Source organism: Rhipicephalus microplus, unplaced genomic scaffold, assembly GCF_043290135.1.
Source record: "Rhipicephalus microplus isolate Deutch F79 unplaced genomic scaffold, USDA_Rmic scaffold_43, whole genome shotgun sequence".
NCBI lineage: Eukaryota > Metazoa > Arthropoda > Arachnida > Ixodida > Ixodidae > Rhipicephalus > Rhipicephalus microplus.
Genome location: NW_027464616.1, coordinates 1675001 through 1693793, shown reverse-complemented (window position 1 = coordinate 1693793; position 18793 = coordinate 1675001). Strand labels below are relative to the sequence as shown.

The window sequence follows — 18793 nt, the reverse complement described above, 5'->3', positions numbered from 1 at the left end:
TAACACATAAAGCCATCCTAGGCTCGTTGGAAGCTGTTGGAATCGGTGGTCAGATGTTCCAATGGATCCAGGATTATTTGACGAGAAGGTCCTTCTTTGTACAAACCTCAGATTGACCTACCAACAATTACTACACCTCCCGTGGCGTCCCTCAGGGTGCTGTATTAAGTCCCACTTTATTTAACCTCGTGATGGTAGGACTTCGTGAAATTTTGCCAAGTACTATCCTCATATCCATATATGCTGACGATATTTGTCTATGGACTTCGGCTGTAACTCGTCTACAAGTACGTGCAAGAGTCCAGCAGGCTGCCACCCTGACATGCTCATACCTCCGCAAGCAAGGTCTTTCCGTCTCAACGGAGAAGTGTGCATTGGTTGCGTTTACTCGCAGAGCCATGACACAATACCCCGTTACCATCAATGGGCAAAATATTCCATACCAGAAGAACCATCGCTTCCTGGGTGTAATTATTGACAGGAACCTTTCGTGGAGTGCCCACTGCAATTACCTGAAGAGAAGGCTAACTTCCATCGTCCATATAATGCGGTTCCTCTGCGGAGAATCTTGGGGCACATCGATAAGATCAATGATGCAGCTATACAGGGCACTGTTTCTGGGATATTTGCACTACAGCTTGCCGTTACTGGCAAGTACGTGCAAGACGAACATCCGCACCCTCGAAAGTCTGCAAGGACAAGCACTACGCGTGTGCTTAGGATTGCCGCGATGCACCTCAACCTACGGGGCAATTATGATCGCAAGAGAGCATCCAATTCAGACATACATCACCACTGACAATTTGAGAGCCCACATAAGACACCTCTACCGAGTTCCTGGTCACCATGTTGCAGTGTTGCCACTTCAAAGACCACAAGCGATGTTTTCAAAGATTATTTCTGCCCATAGAGAATGCCTTCCTTTCGGCTTCACTCCAGCAACAAGACCAGCGTCACCTCCGTGGTGCCTACAACAACCACAGGTGTGCCTCACTATTCCGGGAATAACGAACAAGAGCCGTCATTCAACAGTGGTCCTACGACAGGTGACATTGTCGCTACTTAACGAAAAATACGGCCAGGGGACCCACATTTACACCGATGGATCAGTCTCGGCTGACAGCTCCACAGGTGCTGTTGTCATCCCGGCGTACCAGGTCACTATAAAGCTCACTATCGCATAGGACAGCATCCACAGCAGCGGAGCTTGCCGCCTTACGTGCTGCTATACTTTATATCGCGGAAGCCCGACCTCAAAAATGGGCTGTGTTCTGCTACTCCAAGGCATCCCTTCAGAGCTTGCAATCAGCTTTACGACAAAGGGAGCATCAACAACTAGTGAATGAAATAAGAGAAGTTATTCACGAAGTTTTATCGAAAGGACATGACGTAGTGTTCCAGTGGTTACCGGGACATTGTGGTATTGTCGGTAATGACCTTGCTGATAATGCTGCCCGATCCGCCCACGCGGACGTCCAGACAACCCCGATTCCATTGTCGAGAACCAACGCTGCAAGGGGCCTTCACTCGTTCGCTAACACCATGTCGGAAACTTGGCTGAGTGACCCCAGTGTCAGGAACCGCCGCCTACACAAATTGGACCAATCGAGAAAGCTTCAAGTTCTATCGGACCTCTCCCGCCAGGATGCAACTTTACTGTGCCGCCTGTGGTTAGGAGTAGCTTTTACAAAGGCGTACTCCTTTCACATAGGAATGGCGGATAACTCCCAATGTGAATCGTGTGACACTGACGAGACAATAGAACATCTACTGTGTTCATGTGAACGTTTTTCGAGCGATCGCAACTTGCTACGCGAAACGTTAGAGACCCTTGACAGTAGACCTTTCTCCGAAGAGAAGATCCTTGGTTCATGGCTGTACGCGTCGCAGGCCGGCAAAGCGACGCGAGCACTGCTAAGTTTTCTAAAGACGACCGGGCTACGCGACCGCTTATAAGCGTGCAATGGACAAGGTCACATCTACACACACGTTGCCCTTCACTTCTTTTTCTCTTCTCCTTTAATCCCCTCACCCCTTCCCCCAGTGCAGGGTAGCAAACCGGACGTGCGTCTGGTTGACCTCCCTGCCTTTCATTTCTTCCCTTCCTCCTCCTCCTCCTCCTCCTCCTCCTACTCCTGAACTAGGGCCGAAATTAGCACTAGCCGATGGATTGGCTGGCGACCAATAATTAGAATTTCCTGGACCATCATTGCGGTAGCTGCCCTGCCTGCTGCTGCCGCGGTTTTCTTCGAAATTGGTGGCTACGTCTGCAATATCCCTGGGCCTCAACCAACCCTTCACTTCCTGCGTAGTTACCAGCGAGCGGAGATCACCTGACATTAACTGTTTTAGCCTGTCAGCTATCAGCAGCTCCTGAAGACCTTCAAATGTCTCCACTTCTCTACTTCTAACGTAGTAAGTGAACATGGTCTCCAGGCGCGCCATCACTTGGTTCCAAGACTCGCCTTCCTCTCTTTTGATTTCCACAAAAAAACGGCGGTACTCGCTCGGAGTCATACGCAGCTTCTTTAACACTCTAGATTTCAAATACGAGTACGGCATCACCTCAGCCTCTGCCTGATTGGCGACGAACGTGCGCATGGTGTCACTTAAAAGTGGCAGTATAATCGTACCCTGTATTCCCTCGGGTATGCTCAATACCTCAAAGAGAGCGTCCACATGTTTGAACCAAGCGGGAATCATAGGCTTATTAGTGGGCATAGGCGCTAAGACGGCTTTCAGCGCTTTCGCTTACCGTGCGATAATAGAATGCTGGTTCCGGTTTTCCGGCTCCTCTAACAAGGCACGCGACGACTTCACTTTCTCTAGCTCAAGCTTTAACACTTCAATTTCAAGCTGCCACTCGCGGGTGTGATCCAATTCATTCACACTGTCACCTTCCACGACATCTCGCTCTGAATCCGCCATCTCCCAGAGTGTGTCTGAACGCAAGTGCATTCAGTTAACAAAATTGGGGGTCCCGAGAGTGCACAAAGCAGGCCTCACCTTGCAGGGATGCGTCGCCCCATGAACTTGACAGTAGGAACGGCGTCCGTCTCGTCACCAACGCTATGTGCGACGACCACTTCCAATGCAGCAGGTCTCCGTCCGATCACTTCTATCGCTGACTCAGTCTGTCACATCGACTGCCCTGCTGCTCTTCTCCTGAAGCAGCACCCTGCAGTGCCTCTCCGATGAGTCCGTCGCTTAAGGACGACCTTTGGCTCTGCTCTCGTTCAGTGACGCGCAGTGTTCTTGTGCTGCCCAACTCCAGGCTCCAATGTTGACCGGCAGGGTCGTACCGAATGTCAATGCTGCTTCTCACAGGTCCCGAAGCAGCCTGCGTCTTGTCAGCTCCCCGGACGTCAGCACCTTCCTCGCAGCGGGCTCTCCTATCCTGTCGACTGCGCCAGTTAATTTTCTCCTCCAGGACTAGCTTCTACACTAGCCAAGGAGGGAAGATGTTTGAGGTTCGGGATGGGTCCGCTCGATGACTCGAGTGCACAGTGGAAGCGCGAAGGAAGAGCCGTAGTCCGGTGAAGAGACGCTTTATTGCAGCCTCAGGCTACTGCCCGAGTCCAAGCCCGAACATCTGCTCCCCATTTCAGATTCAAACATCCTCTTTCTAACCCTCGGTTGAACAAAGTCTTCACAAACACCAATCACATGTTGGGACTCGCATCATCACAACCAAACACAGAAACACATTCATAACAGATACTACATTGGTTAAAACCACGTTACCAAATAAAACACGCAAAGGGATAGGTTCTGCGCGTGTGACACTCTCTCCCATGCCAGGCCGTGCTGCCTCCATCAGCCGACTTCCGTCGGCTTCTCTAATTATTTGTTGCTTCTTAGAAGCCTCCTTAAGAGCGGTGGGTACACCGTTGCGCTCCGCGCGCTTACCAGGTGTGCATGCGACAGCGAGGCGCCCCGACATCCTAACAACAGCAGGGGAGATTATGCTCGTCTCCCTGCTGCCACTATGTCTGGGTCAGCCAAGTGGTCGCGTCCCCGCGTCATTCTCAATGGCATGCGTGCATGCCAACAATGGCTTAAACTCAGACGGTGGCGCCTGACCTACCTCTTGCCAGACGCTTTTCCGAGCAAGCTTCCCCCTTCTAAACCCGAACGGGGGCGACCTTGACGGCTCCGTTCGTGGACTGTGCGAACGAAGAAGTCTCCTTTCTTTCCCGTGCTCGGGGTCTTCCGCGTTCGTCTTCGCGGAACCGATCGGCTTCGCTAGTTGACGGGTCGGGAACTCGCTATGCGCTCTACATCAGCCGCATTATTGCGCTGCACCCAACACGCTGGTAATTGATCATCATCATCATCATCATCATCATCATCATCATCATCAGCCTGACTTCGTCCACTGCAGGAAAAAGGCCTCTCCCATGTTCCGCCAGTTAACCCGGTCCTGTGTTTGCTGCTGCCAATTTATACCCGCAAACTTCTTAATCTCATCTGCCCACCTAACCTTCTGTCTCCCCCTAACCCGCTTGCCTTCTCTGGGAATCCAGTTAGTTACCCTTAACGACCAGCGGTTATCCTGTCTACGCACTACATGCCCGGCCCATGTCCATTTCATCTTGATTTCAGCTGTGATATCCTTAACCCCCGTTTGTTCCCTAATCCACTCTGCTCTCTTCTTGTCTCTTAAGGTTACACCTACCATATTTTTCCATTTCTCGCTACGTCGTCCTCAATTTGAGCTGAACCCTCTTTGTAAGTCTCCAGGTTTCTGCTCCGTAGCTAAGTACCGGCAAGATACAGCTGTTATATACCTTCCTCTTGAGGGATAGTGGCAATCTACCTGTCATAATTTGAGAGTGCTTGCCAAATGTGCTCCACCCCATTCTTATTCTTTTAGTTACTTCAATCTCGTGGTTCGGCTCCGTGGTTATTACGTGCCCTAAGTAGACATAGTATTTTACAACTTGAAGTGCACTATTACCGATCTCGATGCGCTGCTCTTTTCCGAGGTTGTTCTACATTACTTTCGTTTTCTGCAGATTCATTTTAAGGCCCACCTTTCTGCTCTTCTTGTCTAACTCCGTAATCATGAGTTGCAATTCGTCCCCTGAGTTACTCAGCAATGCAATGTCATCGGCGAAGCGCAGGTTACTAAGGTACTCTCCATTAACTCTTATCCCTAACTGTTCCCATTCTAGGAATCTGAAAACGTCCTGTAAGCATGCGGTAAATAGCATTGGGGAGATTGTGTCCCCCTGCCTTACACCCTTCTTGATTGGTATTCTGTTGCTTTCTTTATGAAGCACTATGGTAGCAGTTGATCCCCTGTAGATTTCTTCCAGGATGTTTATATATACTTCATCGACTCCCTGATTCCGCAGTGTCTGCATCACGGCTGATATTTCTACTGAATCAAACGCCTTCTCGCAATCTATGAAGGCGATGTATAGTGGTTGGTTATATTCTGAGCATTTCTCTATTACCTGATTGATAGTGTGAATGTGGTCGATTGTTGAGTAGCCTGTTCGAAATCCTGCTTGTTCCTTTGTTTGATTGAATTCTAATGTTTTCTTTACTCTGTTAGCAATTACCTTTGTAAATAGCTTGTATACTACAGAGAGCAAGCTAATCGGCCTGTAATTCTTCAAGTCCTTGTCATCTCCTTTCTTATGTATTAGGATGATGTTAGCGTTCTTCCAAGACTCTGGTACTCTTAACGTCAGGAGACACCTCGTAAACAGGGTGGCTAGTTTTTCTAACACAATCTGTCCTCCATCTATCAGCAGATCTGATGTTACCTGATCCTCACCAGCAGCTTTGCCTCTTTGCATGCTATCCAAAGCTTTTCTGACTTCTTCTATCATTACTGGTGGTGTGTCATCTGGGTTACTGCTAGTTATTATAGTATTAAAGTCGTGGTTGTCCCAGCTACTGTACAGATCTCTGTAAAACTCCTCCGCTATTTTAACTATTCTATCCATATTGGTAGTTATTTTGCCTTCTTTGTCCCTTAGTGCATACATCCGATTTTTGCCTATCCCAAGTTTCCTCTTCACTGCTTTGACGCTTCCTCCGTTTTTCAGAGCGTGTTCAATTCTCTCCATGTTATACCTTCTTACATCGGATACCTTACGCCTATTAATCAACTTCGAAAGCTCTGCCAGTTCTATTTTGTCTGTTGCACTTGAGGCTTTCATGATTTGACGCTTCTTAATGAGATTCTTCGTTTCCTGGGTAAGCTTGTCAGTGTCTTGTCTAACTACCCTGCCTCCAACTTCCACTGCACACTCCGTAATAATACTCGTCAGATTATCATTCATTGTACCTATGCTAAGGTTGGTTTCCTCACTAAGAGCCGAGTACCTGCTCTGAAGCGAGACTCTGAATTCCTGTACTTTCCCTCTCAGTGCTAGCTCATTGATTGGCTTCTTGCGTATCAGTTTCTGTCGTTCCTTTCTCAAGTCTAGGCGAATTTGAGACCGTACCATTCTATGGTCACTGCATCGTACCTTGCGAACCACTTCCACATCCTGCACGATGCCTGGGTGTGCACTCATTATAAAGTCTATTTCGTTCTTACTTTCGCCATTAGGGCTCCTCCATGTCCACTTGCGGTTTCCTCGTTTTCGGTAGAAGGTATTCAAAATCCGTAAATTATTGCGTTCTGCGAATTCTACTAGTAGCTCTCCTCTGGCGTTTCTAGTACCGATGCCATAATCTCCTACTGCCTGGTCTCCAGCCTGCTTTTTCCCTACCTTTGCATTAAAGTCTCCCATCAGTATTGTATACTGTGTTTTTACCTTACTCATTGCCGATTCCACGTCTTCATAGAAGCTTTCAACTGAAGCGTCATCATGGCTGGATGTAGGCGCGTAAGCCTGTACCACCTTTATCGTGTATCTCTTATTCAATTTATTTACGATACCTACCACCCTTTCATTAATGCTATAATATTCCTCTATGTTGCCAGCTATGTTTCTGTGAATTAGGAACCCCACTCCCAGTTCTCTTCTGTCAGCCAAGCCCCGATAGCAAGGGACGTGCCCATTCTGTAGCACCGTATAGGCCTCATCTGTCCTCCTAACCTCACTGAGCCCTATTATATCCCATTTAACACCCTCTAGCTCCTCGAATAGTACAGCTAGACTTCCCTCACTAGATAATGTTCTAGCGTTAAACGTTGCCAAGTTCAGGTTCCAATGGCGGCCTGTCCGGATCCAGAGATTCTTAGCACCCTCTGCTGCGTTGCAGGTCTGACCGCCGCCGTGGTCAGTTGCTTTGCAGCTGCTGGGGACTGAGGGCCGTGAGTTATTTGACGTATGCATGTGGGAGGTAGTGGCCAGATACTGCACCAGGGTGGCCAATCCTTCTCTGGTGAGGGAGGGCGTTCCCGGCGGTGGTTACCGGTGAGGCCACACCCCAGACATGGTAATGCAGTTCCATCACCACGCGGATTTTTTTTCCGGTTGGGAACTGCGCGGCACCGGGATTTGAACCACGGACCTTTTGCATGTGAGGCGGATGCTCTAATCACTACGCCATCACTTATGTTTAACTGTCTTTAAAAGAGCCATGTTTACACATTAAAGGTATTCATTGTGTTATTTCAACGAATTTAATGTCATATTATGTTGACTTAAGTTTTCTATAGTAATTAATTTCATTCAAATATCTATTCACCCTCAAGTCATTCATGTTCTATTTCTGCATAAATAGAATGAAATATCAGGCTAGCAAAAGGAAACTGTCACTTTCAAGTTATGTCATTTTGAGCAAAGACAATGAAAAAAGGCACATAGAACGACTTGAACATGGTAGTGCCTGCAACATTACACTGCAAAATGAAGTTCAACCAAAGCACATTTATTATGCAGAAGGTTCAATTCATCCAATCCTGTATGTAGCTTGCCATTTCTTAGCCACTAGTAGACACAACTTGAAAAAAGCTAGAGATGGGCAAATATTCGGACACTTCGAATATTCACATGAATATCACAGTATTCGAATTCCCTTTGGCATTAATTTCGATAATTCGAAATTTCTAAGCGAACGAATGTATGTACATTTTACCGCATATAACACCTCTACAGAGGTGGTTTCATTTTAACACAGCATTGCTATGCCATGAAACCTACCATTCAAAGAAAACTTGCACTGCCGCAAGTTTTCTTTTCTTAACCACAAGGTTAAGGGGAGATGCTACTCGAAGACACTTTTTTTTAATATTAACTCTAGAGCAATGAAACTTAAGGTGTTTATGGAACTTTTTATGCTGATTTCAAATATAATATTAGTTTTCTTGCAAGTTGCATACTTTTAGCTCTGAAACATGACAAAAAAAAACCATTCCCTTTTGCCCCCCCCCCCCTCTTTTCATCCCTGAACTTCCGTAATTTTTTACCATTCATAGTTCATAATGTTAGAAATAAAGTGTAGAATGGAAATAACTAATTAGGAAGCACATACAAAATATGTAATAGGCGTGAAAAATAATAGATGTAAAAAGTCTATATTTCACCTACCCTAGTAAAGGTTTACATAAAATTTTTATTATGCAATAAAATATTGAAACTTAAGCTAGATTTTTGCATTTGTCACACTTTGGAAAAAATTTTGGCAAAATTTAATGCAGATCCGAGCACTAGAAGTGCCTGAAAAAGGAGGGGCACATTGAAAAAAATGGCAAATTGTGTTTTGGGAAAAAAGAGTTTTAAAGTTAAAATTGAGTTTCTATTAAGAAAGATATCATTAAATCTGATGAAATTTGACAACCAAAAAGAGCAATCTTTCTTGTAGTGGCCACTGCCACTAAAATACGCCAGCCCCATAAGTTTTGGCTTTTTCGAGACAAATCCTCACAGACATATCGCTCACAGACAGGGCTGTGAAACGCTTGCCAAACTTCCGCTCCATCTGGCAGAGTCACATGCCAACTGCAAGCTAGGAAGAAGTTCGACAGGACTGCGAAATCCAAACTAAGTCCAGTGTCATGCCATTTTGCAGCCATGTTTGTGCCGCATACCGTCATACATAAATAATGGCAATGTCGTCCCTGCTAAGTTCCCTCACTGCGAGCTCTTTCGACCTCACAAGATTGGCGCTGACGTCATCCATTGCCACATCACAAACTTTCCAGCTGACGGGTGTGAATGACTTTTGATGCATTGGCTTTTGCAAGCCAATAACTGCCACAAATCGAACCAGCTGCTCATAGCCTATTCCTACAGAGCGCGCCGCACAACGGCTTTCACTTGCGAGCAATGGCTTTTTTCATTGGTAATTGGTGCCTCATACTAACTCGGCCCCAACCAAAACCGCGTACCAGAACGGAAGAAAGCGGGACAGGACAACAGAAAAGGCGGATTCAAGCCAGCTGCTGAGTCCATGGTTTCGTAAAATTACCTAGAGGGGAGCTTTGCGCTGCCATCGTTCAGCGATCATGCGAACGATGGGTAGTACACAAATTTGCCTAGTCTTCGTGCTTGCGGGCTTCGAACGCACTCGTGGCTTTATTCATTGTTGTGTTTTGCTTTTGTTTCGAATAAAAGGACGCACCGTTGTCAACTTTACGAGCCGATTTGAATTAATGAGCCTGAAAAGTTCAGGTAATGAAGTTCAACTGCTGAAGACTTGCCGATATTCGTTTCGTGACAAAGCGGAGTCAGGCCACACTGGGCCACAGGGAGCCGGAAGAACAAAAACCAGACTAGACTAGGAACATTTTTGTGCTACCCATCATTCCTATCCTCGCCGAAGTGCCGTGCGCTGCAGCTCCCATAGACTCTAGCGCCAGGGTTCCCTTTAGTGTATTAAGAAAAAAGAACTCTATGGCTGCATTTAGCATGGCCTTTGAGATGGCGGGCGCGCCTGTCATCTCAAAGGCCATGAGTCAAGTCGCAATGTCTTGGTACTCACCGCTAGGTGCCGCCCCCTCCTGTTCCGACGCTTCGCCGAGCGCTCCTGTGCCACCGTGCGCAGGGCGTCTCTCCAGCCCAGTCCACCACGGCGCTTCTCCATGTACCGAAGACACAAGCTGCAACCAGCGAGCACGTCGACGTACACGGTCTTGGCCATATCGAACGTCACCAGCAGCGAGAAGACCATTGCGGAGACACAAACGCACGCTCCGATTGCGTTGTCTCGCCCGAAGTTGTGCGGGTTGTGGCCGTACTCCTAAGTGGTGAGACTGCATGTTTGAACAGGGTCAGGCAATAAATAAATAAATAAACATGTGAATAAATAAATAAATAAATAAGGTTGAACTTGTGCTTCAGTTCTCGTAGATCCGTATAATTCGCGAACATTCCCCCCACCCCTCCCGCTAACTTGAAAAAGAATGAGATCCTTAAATCTTCTTACACTTCATGGTGATGATTTTAAATGAAGATTTTTATTTCCATACTGAGTCGAAATATAGGCCCTCGGACATCTCGTCCCGACGTGAGCATGAATAGCACATTAAGGTTATCAAGTCGTGGCATCAAGTGATGACGTCATATGACGACGTCATTATGACGCCAAAACTTGGCCAATATAGGAGGAAGTAGGCATAATATACAGATATACAAGAAGTATAACATGCCAGATTAATGGCGCTATGCCACCCTCATAAATTAGCCCCTGCGTGTCGTCACCATGGCTTCGTGCATGTGCGAATGCTCTAACTTTTCAGATGTTTAGGGAATTTCTTGCGTCCTTGTAACCCTATACGCACCGCACCTGGCGACGCATGGCAACCTGGGTTTGGGTGTGCTCCGCGGTGTACAGACAGACAGCAAGGAAAACGAGGGATGAGTACCGGATCGATGGGGATCGTTCATTAGAACTGCGAGTATGTGGTTCAACTTAGTGTGCAGTTAGACATGAGATATTTTTGAACATGGTTTGTCGCTGGAGTCAATGTCTTGAAAAGTGATCTTGCAGCACCAGCAAGATAAGACCGCTCCAGACGCTGGCTCTGGCGACAGTCAGCCGCGCTGGAGCAGTGCTTAAGGTGCTCGTCTACTGACCTGAAAGTCCCATGGTAACATGCCGTGGTCAAGAATTCTGCACCTCTTCCCGCTTCCACCTTCTACTACACTTCGGCCCTTATTGTTCTGGTCAGAAAATATCCACAGCCGCGCATGTTAAGTACACGTTTTGCAAGCTCTCAATACACCGTCACCATATACCTTCAGCATGGCTGCTTCGTCAGACATGGCAAACTTCTGGTACAAGCAGGACGCCCTTCGGAACGTGTCCTCCAGGTCGCCGCTGTTGTGGGCCCCCTGGCACCAAGACGGCAACACGCACTGTCCCGGTGCGTACAGATCGACAAGGGTGCACCGCTGGCAGACCAGGTACTTGCTGTACTTGTCGTAGGCGTACAGCATCACCACGAAGATGATGCGGGCCAGAATTCTCTGCGTGAGATTACAAAACAGCAGGCGAATTGTTTAACTGTGGGGCTTTACACGTGTAAAGCCGATTACGACCTAAGAATAGGCGTAAAGAAAAGAAGCATGACTGGGTGAGTTTGTAATTTCTAAGCACTTAACACAAGGGTCATGGAAATAATTGGCAAAGACGGCGTGAAAAATGGCATGTTACTTCCCTAAGAAAATGGCGAATGTGCATTCTCATAATCAAAAACAATGCATTCGTAATTCCCAGAGGCACTGCCTCGTGAGAGCTCACTAACAAGCCCGTTTCATTTGTCCTCCGGTCGTACGTAGACAGGGCAAACTACCAATGCGAATGCGAGGCTTTTGGAGCACAGTAATTAATCATAAAAAAAGAGGTAAACTAATTTTACCGAGAATTGTTTAGAGTACTAGTGTGTACCGTGTTTTTCTGGCACTGAAATCTTGCTTGTTGACCATGATAGCTAGACAACAAAAGGTGGCTTGGGCATTTCGTATATAAAGAAACACAAACGACGACTGTGTTAGCCAACGTTTCCTAGCGTTATAATTCAAGGAAATGTGTTTAGAAAAAAGTTGTTAACCATTTAGAGTACTTGGTATTCTTCTGTGGGCTTCACACTTGATGGCGCCGTGTCAGCAAAACTTACGCCGTGAGAGTCTTCACGGCATGAAAGGGATTTAAATTCATAAAGAAAGGGAATGAATGATAAGGGGTGACCTGTGACCGTGCACGAGGAGGTGTTTTTTTTTGGGGGGGGGGAACGATGAGTGTATTGGTTTCGACAATGTTCATGTCGCTAGCTTGCGATCGAACACTGGACCTTTCTGGCAAGTTTGAGCCAAGATTCCTACTTTATTGCTCGGTCAAACGTAACATTTTTGCAAAAGACGACGAAGTTTTAATTTATAATATACCTTCAGTCTACACATCTTCAGCATTACTGTCAGCCTTACCTGGATTCAATCACGCCTACTCACCTGTATTTCAAAGCAGTATTGTTCTTGCACAATTTCAGTGCTCATCGATCACATGCGTAAATTATGTCGGCGGTTGCGACTTCGCCATTCTCCCAGGAAGGTTCCAAGAACTTTTTCAGGAAGGTTCTTGATAATTATATATTATTTAGTCATCTCTTTCAAGAAAATTGTTCTTACGCGGTTGCAACCACTCATAACTGGTATTTCAAGGTACTATATCAAAAGGTGTCAGGAAGATCATCGATTAAGTGAGGTATTGGTGTTTAAGAGCATTAACGTCATGTTCTAAAAAGCTAATTGTAGGTAAGGGACTCATGAGTCGAGTTACTCGTACTTGCTCAGACCCGGATGGAGCCGGTACTCTGAATCTGAACGAGTCCTGGTGACTAACGTGTTGATGAGCTTGAGTTCAATTGAATATGGTTAAAAAATCACTCAGTGGAAGCCTAAGTGAGCTCTGAGCACACAATGTATCTCATGAGTCAGTCTGAATGAGAACCTATGAATATAAATGCCAAAAATTAATTATGGTTTGAGCGGTAGATAATGAAACCACCAAAGTTCTGGGTGTGGGGAGCTCGTCTGTAACGAAAAAACAATGCTAGCATAGGCAACATCCAAGGGTCTGCGGGCTTGCACAAGTTTCTCTTTAAGGTCTGTCAGCTAAGGATATTACCCACAGCAGCCCAAAACGGTGCTTACATAGGCCTCTGGAGGTCCCTAATATCCTTTAATATAATAATAATGTCCCCAAACGCAAGGTATGAAAGCACATCCCTAAAAGGTAGTGCAGAAAAATCGAGAGCTGCAAATAAAAGACGCTTTGATAGATTCCAGCTCGTATAAGTACCAGGGCTGCATGTATAAGTACCAGGGCTGCATGGTCAATGATCAATACGAAATGCTTTAGGAGCCATTTTATAATTTGTTGAAGATGCGAAGCAGCTCTTTGACTAGCCTGCGTAACTCTGTCCGTCCGTCTCTCCGTGCCAACGTGCCGCAGGTGTTGGGGCGGTGCAGAGTAGGTCACGCCTACTCTCGCAGTGCGCGGTGGCGTCACTCTTTCTCTTGCCTGCCACGCGCTCACCGCAGCACACGCGTTAGTGCCGTTCAACCAGTGACGTCATCCGTGCGCAACGCTGCTGCTTCGCAACCCATCAGGGTGCCCTTTGGGAAGATGTTAATTGTTTTTATGGGGGGGGGGCGTTCAGGGATGTAGCTAATTCGCTTTACGTAGGCGCTTGCTCAATACAGACAGCCACAACGAAAAGAAACACGAAGAAAAAGCCACCTACATTCTCTGCCGTTTCACAGATCTTTCCAAGAGGCTGTAGACTCTATGGTAGCGAAAAGGCAGCGAAGTAACCTCTAGTACAATCAACTTGACTGACTCTAAATAATTTCTTCGCAGTCGTTGACTCGTGAGACACTCCTTTAGAAATTACTTGGAGAAGCGTTTCAGAACCTCTTTAAAGGGCCCCTAAACCACACTAAATTCAAAGGAGTGACAGTAGGTCTTTTCTCGCCTCTGATGACTTTCCTCCAAGCGCTATCTCTTCCTCACCACCCATTTATTGATGAAACGCGTGGCAAGTCAGCACTGATCGTTGAGATGGCCAAGATTTTGCGCTTTCCCCACAGCACGCTGCTATCTCCGCCTGCGCAGTCATCACGAACGCGGAAAACGAAGTGAAATCGGGGTATCGCGCAAGATAGTCGTGCGAGACGAAGCAGGAAGGGCGCGCGACTGCATTAAGTCAAATCAGGGCAGGTGATAGGCTAATGTGCTACAGATCTCTCTCGTACTCAGACCATTCGAGAGCTTCCTTCGTCCTGAGGTCACGTGAACAGACTGATGGCGTCACGAACTGTGCCACAAAGACGGACAGACTCTCGAAGTTTCCTGGCTGTCCTCCCACTCGAACATATAACCAAGGCTGCCCCTGCCAGAACATACGGAAAACCATGCCCGCGCGAGCTCAGACAATTCGCACCGACAAACTAAAGCACCGCGGACTGGAAATGAACCGCCACTTCAAGCGAAAGAACGCCGCTGCAGATATCTCTTGTACACAGACCAATCGAGAGCTTCCTTCGTCCTGAGGTAACGTTAACAGACTGATGGCGTCACGAATCGGGCCGCAAAGACGGACAGCGCCAGGAGAGAATAACGCTTTCATTCTTTGTATTTTTTTCGGCTTGTACTTCTCTTCGATATGTAGGCCCACCACTAGAAAAGCATGCCACGGTCACGAACATTTGCTTGTGCTGATTTTCGCTAGAACAAATGATCACAAGTACGTTTTCTTTTTTTTTCCAGAACAGTGAGCGATTGGACTTTGCTTCCTATTGATGTTTTCGAGTCGAACGATTTCGTGGTTGCCTTAGGAAATCATTGTTTCGTGTGAATTTTAGTTATGTCGAAATGTCATTGCTGCTTCTTTTTACGCACACCGTTCTTTCTGTGTGGCATTGTTTTCGCATGTTTATATTTTCATTTGTTTGTTTGTTTTCTCCCTTTTCGTAATGCCCCTCCTGCTCAGGCCAAAGCATTGGCCAGCACTCTTTCTACACAAATAAATAAGTAAATAAGTAAATAAAAAATTCAGAGGAGGTCTAGAGGCCCTTTTAACGACAGAAATCGCATCAAAATACCTGGCTTACGTATGATTCTAAACCATGGTTTGTACCTGTAGACAAATTCCACCGGACTTGCGTCACGAAAATGCGGTGGCGCTGTCTTGGTAGGCAAAAGACGCTCTGCCTACAGCAGTTTCTGCTGGGTTTTCAATGGCGCATGCGGTGTTCTCAGTCAAGCAACGAGGAAAAAAAAACGGTATGCCGACGAGCTACGTTGCGGTTGGTAGTGAGTCGTGTCTCACAACTTAGTTTTGTTTCTTGGCGCACATTGCAGCCATCATGGCTTTCCCAACGCTTATGGCGTCTCACAACGTCTATTTGTTGGCGCGCATCGCAAACCTCAGCGCTTATGGCGGAAGTTACGTGCGGACGTCGCTATAATTTTACCCGTATAGTCGACATTGGCCTACCTGTGTTTACAAACATTGAATGGGTCTATACGCGGTCCACTTATATCACGATGCAACGTCCACAACTCACCTTGAAGGACGTCAGCACGAGTGGAATGGTGCCGCCTCCGGAGACGATGATGGCCGCGTTGATGAGCAGCCTGACGAGGAAGGCGATCGTGGTGGCGACGCCGTCCTCGGCTTCGCGCATCTCCGCGATGAACAGCGACGCGACGCCCACCGGCACGCCGAAGGCGACCATCTTAACCGCGAGGAACACCGGCACCTCGAGGCCGACCAGCAGCCGCAGTAGTGAGGGGAAACATCTGCAGCGCCATCCTGTGAAGCATCAGCATGGACCGGGGGCATCTGCGCAAGGTGGGTGCGGGACATAGATACTTTCTGATTGATGATTGATTTGTGGGGTTTAACGTCCCAAAACCACCATATGATTATGAGAGAGCCGTAGTGGAGGACTCCGGAAATTTTGACCACCTGGGGTTTTCTGACGTGCCCCTAAATAAGAGCACACGGGCCTACGAAATTTCCGCCTCCATCGGAAATGCAGCCGCCGCAGCCGGGATTTGAACCCGTGACCTGCAGGTCAGCAGCCGAGTACCTTAGCCACTAGACCACCGCGGTGGGGCCACAGATACTTTCTATGGCACTGAACTCAACCGCAAGAGTTAACAAAAAACGCGAGTGCACGCGTGCCGGACTAGAGTTACTATTACGACGATAGTTATACCGCGAGAACTAGCCCAAGCAGCCACACTTCTAAGTTACATTACTATTACGAGTTTGTGAACAGTTGCAGATGCCGTCGACATACTGAGCCGCTTGTAACGACGTCGCGGCGCGTTGACTCCGCCCAGCATAAAGCTCGCTACCACCTTCTATTAGCTCTGTTTATTAGCTATCCGACACAGCGCAGATGTGCTCTCCGACACAGCACAGCTTTCATTCTGAAAACTTCAATGTCGTAAGTTTCACTGTCTGTCATAAGTTCACTATTAGCGGTGAGAGTGAAGGTTGAAGTTTCATTTTTAAACTTCACGCCCTAATGTTCGAGCGTGACGGAAGAAATTCAACAATGTATTTCTCGAATTTTTCGCGACGTCGGCTCGATTAAATTTTCTGAGACTTAGCATGCTAAGACTATGGCACCTACAGATTACAATGTACTTTAGTTTTATCGATTAGAAGCTACGTAGGACCCAGTATACGCCTTGTAAAATTTATGACGTCACATGTTCGACACGGGAATCTCACAATGGCGTCTCCGCCCGCAGTTTCTTTTAGCGCGTTTTCTCGCTTACCAAGTGTCGTGCCGCGGTAAGAGTGGCGTTTTCGGGATCACGAAATTGTTCTAGTAAATACACGAAAAAGCATTTTGATCTTTAGTGTCCTTGTCTAAAACTAAACTGAAAAATGTCTGTATTGTTTGTAATAAACCCTAATAATATAGCGGCGTGCGCAGATTTCCCCTTCAGTGGGGGAGTGGGGCAATTTTCAATGCGCGGGGCTGGCTGTGTGCCCCTCTCTCGCCCTCCCTGTCCCCCCATACTACAACCAAACGGAGTTGTGTAATCGAATAGGCATCAAAATCTTCGTTAATAAAAATAATTTCTTTCACAGGGTTTGGATAACTTTTCTTAGAATTTTAATTTAGAATTTGGACGTTTTCTTTAGTTCTTTCACATTTGTGTTCAGTACACCTTTCTTTGTCAAGAATGCTGCGAGCCTCATAAACTGGCGGGTCAAGCTCGTTACTTTTTGTGCTCTCCCTGCTTTTGCAGAGGCGTACAATGAACTCCACGCTTGAACCTGAGCAACGCAGCTGCTACGAGGCGTTTCGTGGTGTGAGCTGGACGAACACAATGAAAAAGGTGCGCATCAAGGCTGATTTTGAATGGAAAGGTGCTGGGATTGTAAAAAAAAGAAAAGCCAAAAAGGTGTGTTGGTACGTTGTACGAAGCAAAACTGCAGGTGCGCTGGGACCAAGGACAACAATATGTCTGTTAAAGCGAATCAAGTTTCCAAAGAGGTCGTTAAACTTTAAAAGCTCCTGGAATCCCCGAGGTATAACAACATTCTATGGCCACAATTGCACTTTGAAAAACTTTGTTTTTGTGATTGACCAAGCGTCCCGTGCGGCATGATCGGTCAATTTTAACCCCTTCCTTCTTTAAAAAAATGCGGCCGCCCCAACCCCTGGACATGAAATATTCCCCAGACTTTGGCTTGGTATAGGGGGGGGGGGAGACACTGTGACAAACTCTCACCCCCTTCCCCACTCTCTCGGGGTAGCTTACCCACGAATATGCCTTCAAATACGAGTTACTGCTACCCCGCCCCCCCCCCCAAAAAAAACGCATTTTTATTGAACGACACGAGAAATTTTCATCAACAAGTTCTCGTGAAGGAGCTCCAGAGATACGAAGTGGGAGGACGCCGGGACAGTTCTATAGCCTGAAAATAAATTCTGGGGCATCAGAAGCAGAAGGGCCTACATCAATACAATGCGCGCCGTAGTGGGACATTATTTATGACCATAGGTCAGTAAAATAAACAGAACTTACACAGACTCACCCCAGAAATATACCGCTTTGAACGCACCCAGAATAAGGCTCATCAAATTGTTAACTCAGCCTAATTGACTCGTGCTCAGACTCACGGCTCAATATGAGTGAGTGAACTCGTGGGTGAGTGTTGCGATTATCATTTGGAGTGGTTGTGTTATAAGAGTTAAGAAATGAATATAAATGAAAAGACATGTCGATGGCAGGAACCAAGCCCCCGACCTTCCAATAACGGGCCCGACGCTCACCCCAATCAATCTACGGTAGCTGCCGTCGTCCGGCCGCTTTATCAAGTACACGACTGTGCGTTTAAGCCTCGCAGTCTAAGTCAGCACCGTTCGTAGCCATGACTGCGAGTTCGGAAGGCTCGTTTATTGGGTGCTAGCGGCAGGCACAGTGGGATCCTTTTACGAGCTGGCAGCAGATCAATGGTCCCTCGCTTACTACCCGAAGGTATCAAGTCTTTTAGAACGAGACCCTCGCTATGAATGAACGAAGGAGTTTGGAATTTATAAAGGGCTTGAACTAGCGAGCGTGTTAATAAAAGGACGATGAAAAAAAAAGGGGGGGGGGCACCGGAACAGTGTCCGCCTCTTCATACACATTAAAGTCTTCATATGACAGAATTACTACAATGTAGTTATAAACAATGCAGTTAACATCTCGTATACCTTATCTGGATTCATTATCCAGTAGTCTTTATAAATACAGCTACACGTGGAATGAAATAGGAAATTAGGATTCTTTGGCGCAGAAGCGACGCGGTGAGGACTAGCCACCGAATTTTCGAAGGAAATGGTGCTCCGCGCACACCATGCGT

The 18793-nt window shown here is 46.9% G+C and overlaps 1 protein-coding gene across 1 annotated transcript in view; it reads right to left on the bottom strand.

The window, feature by feature from the left end:
• Nucleotides 1-17234: 17234 nt before the first annotated feature.
• Nucleotides 17235-18793, bottom strand: part of LOC142787057 (uncharacterized) — a 5807-nt gene continuing 4248 nt past the window's right edge. Inside the window, exon 3 of the mRNA XM_075884690.1 lies at nucleotides 17235-17258. Within this exon, the coding sequence (XP_075740805.1) occupies nucleotides 17235-17258 (24 nt within the window). The remainder of the gene's footprint in view (nucleotides 17259-18793) is intronic.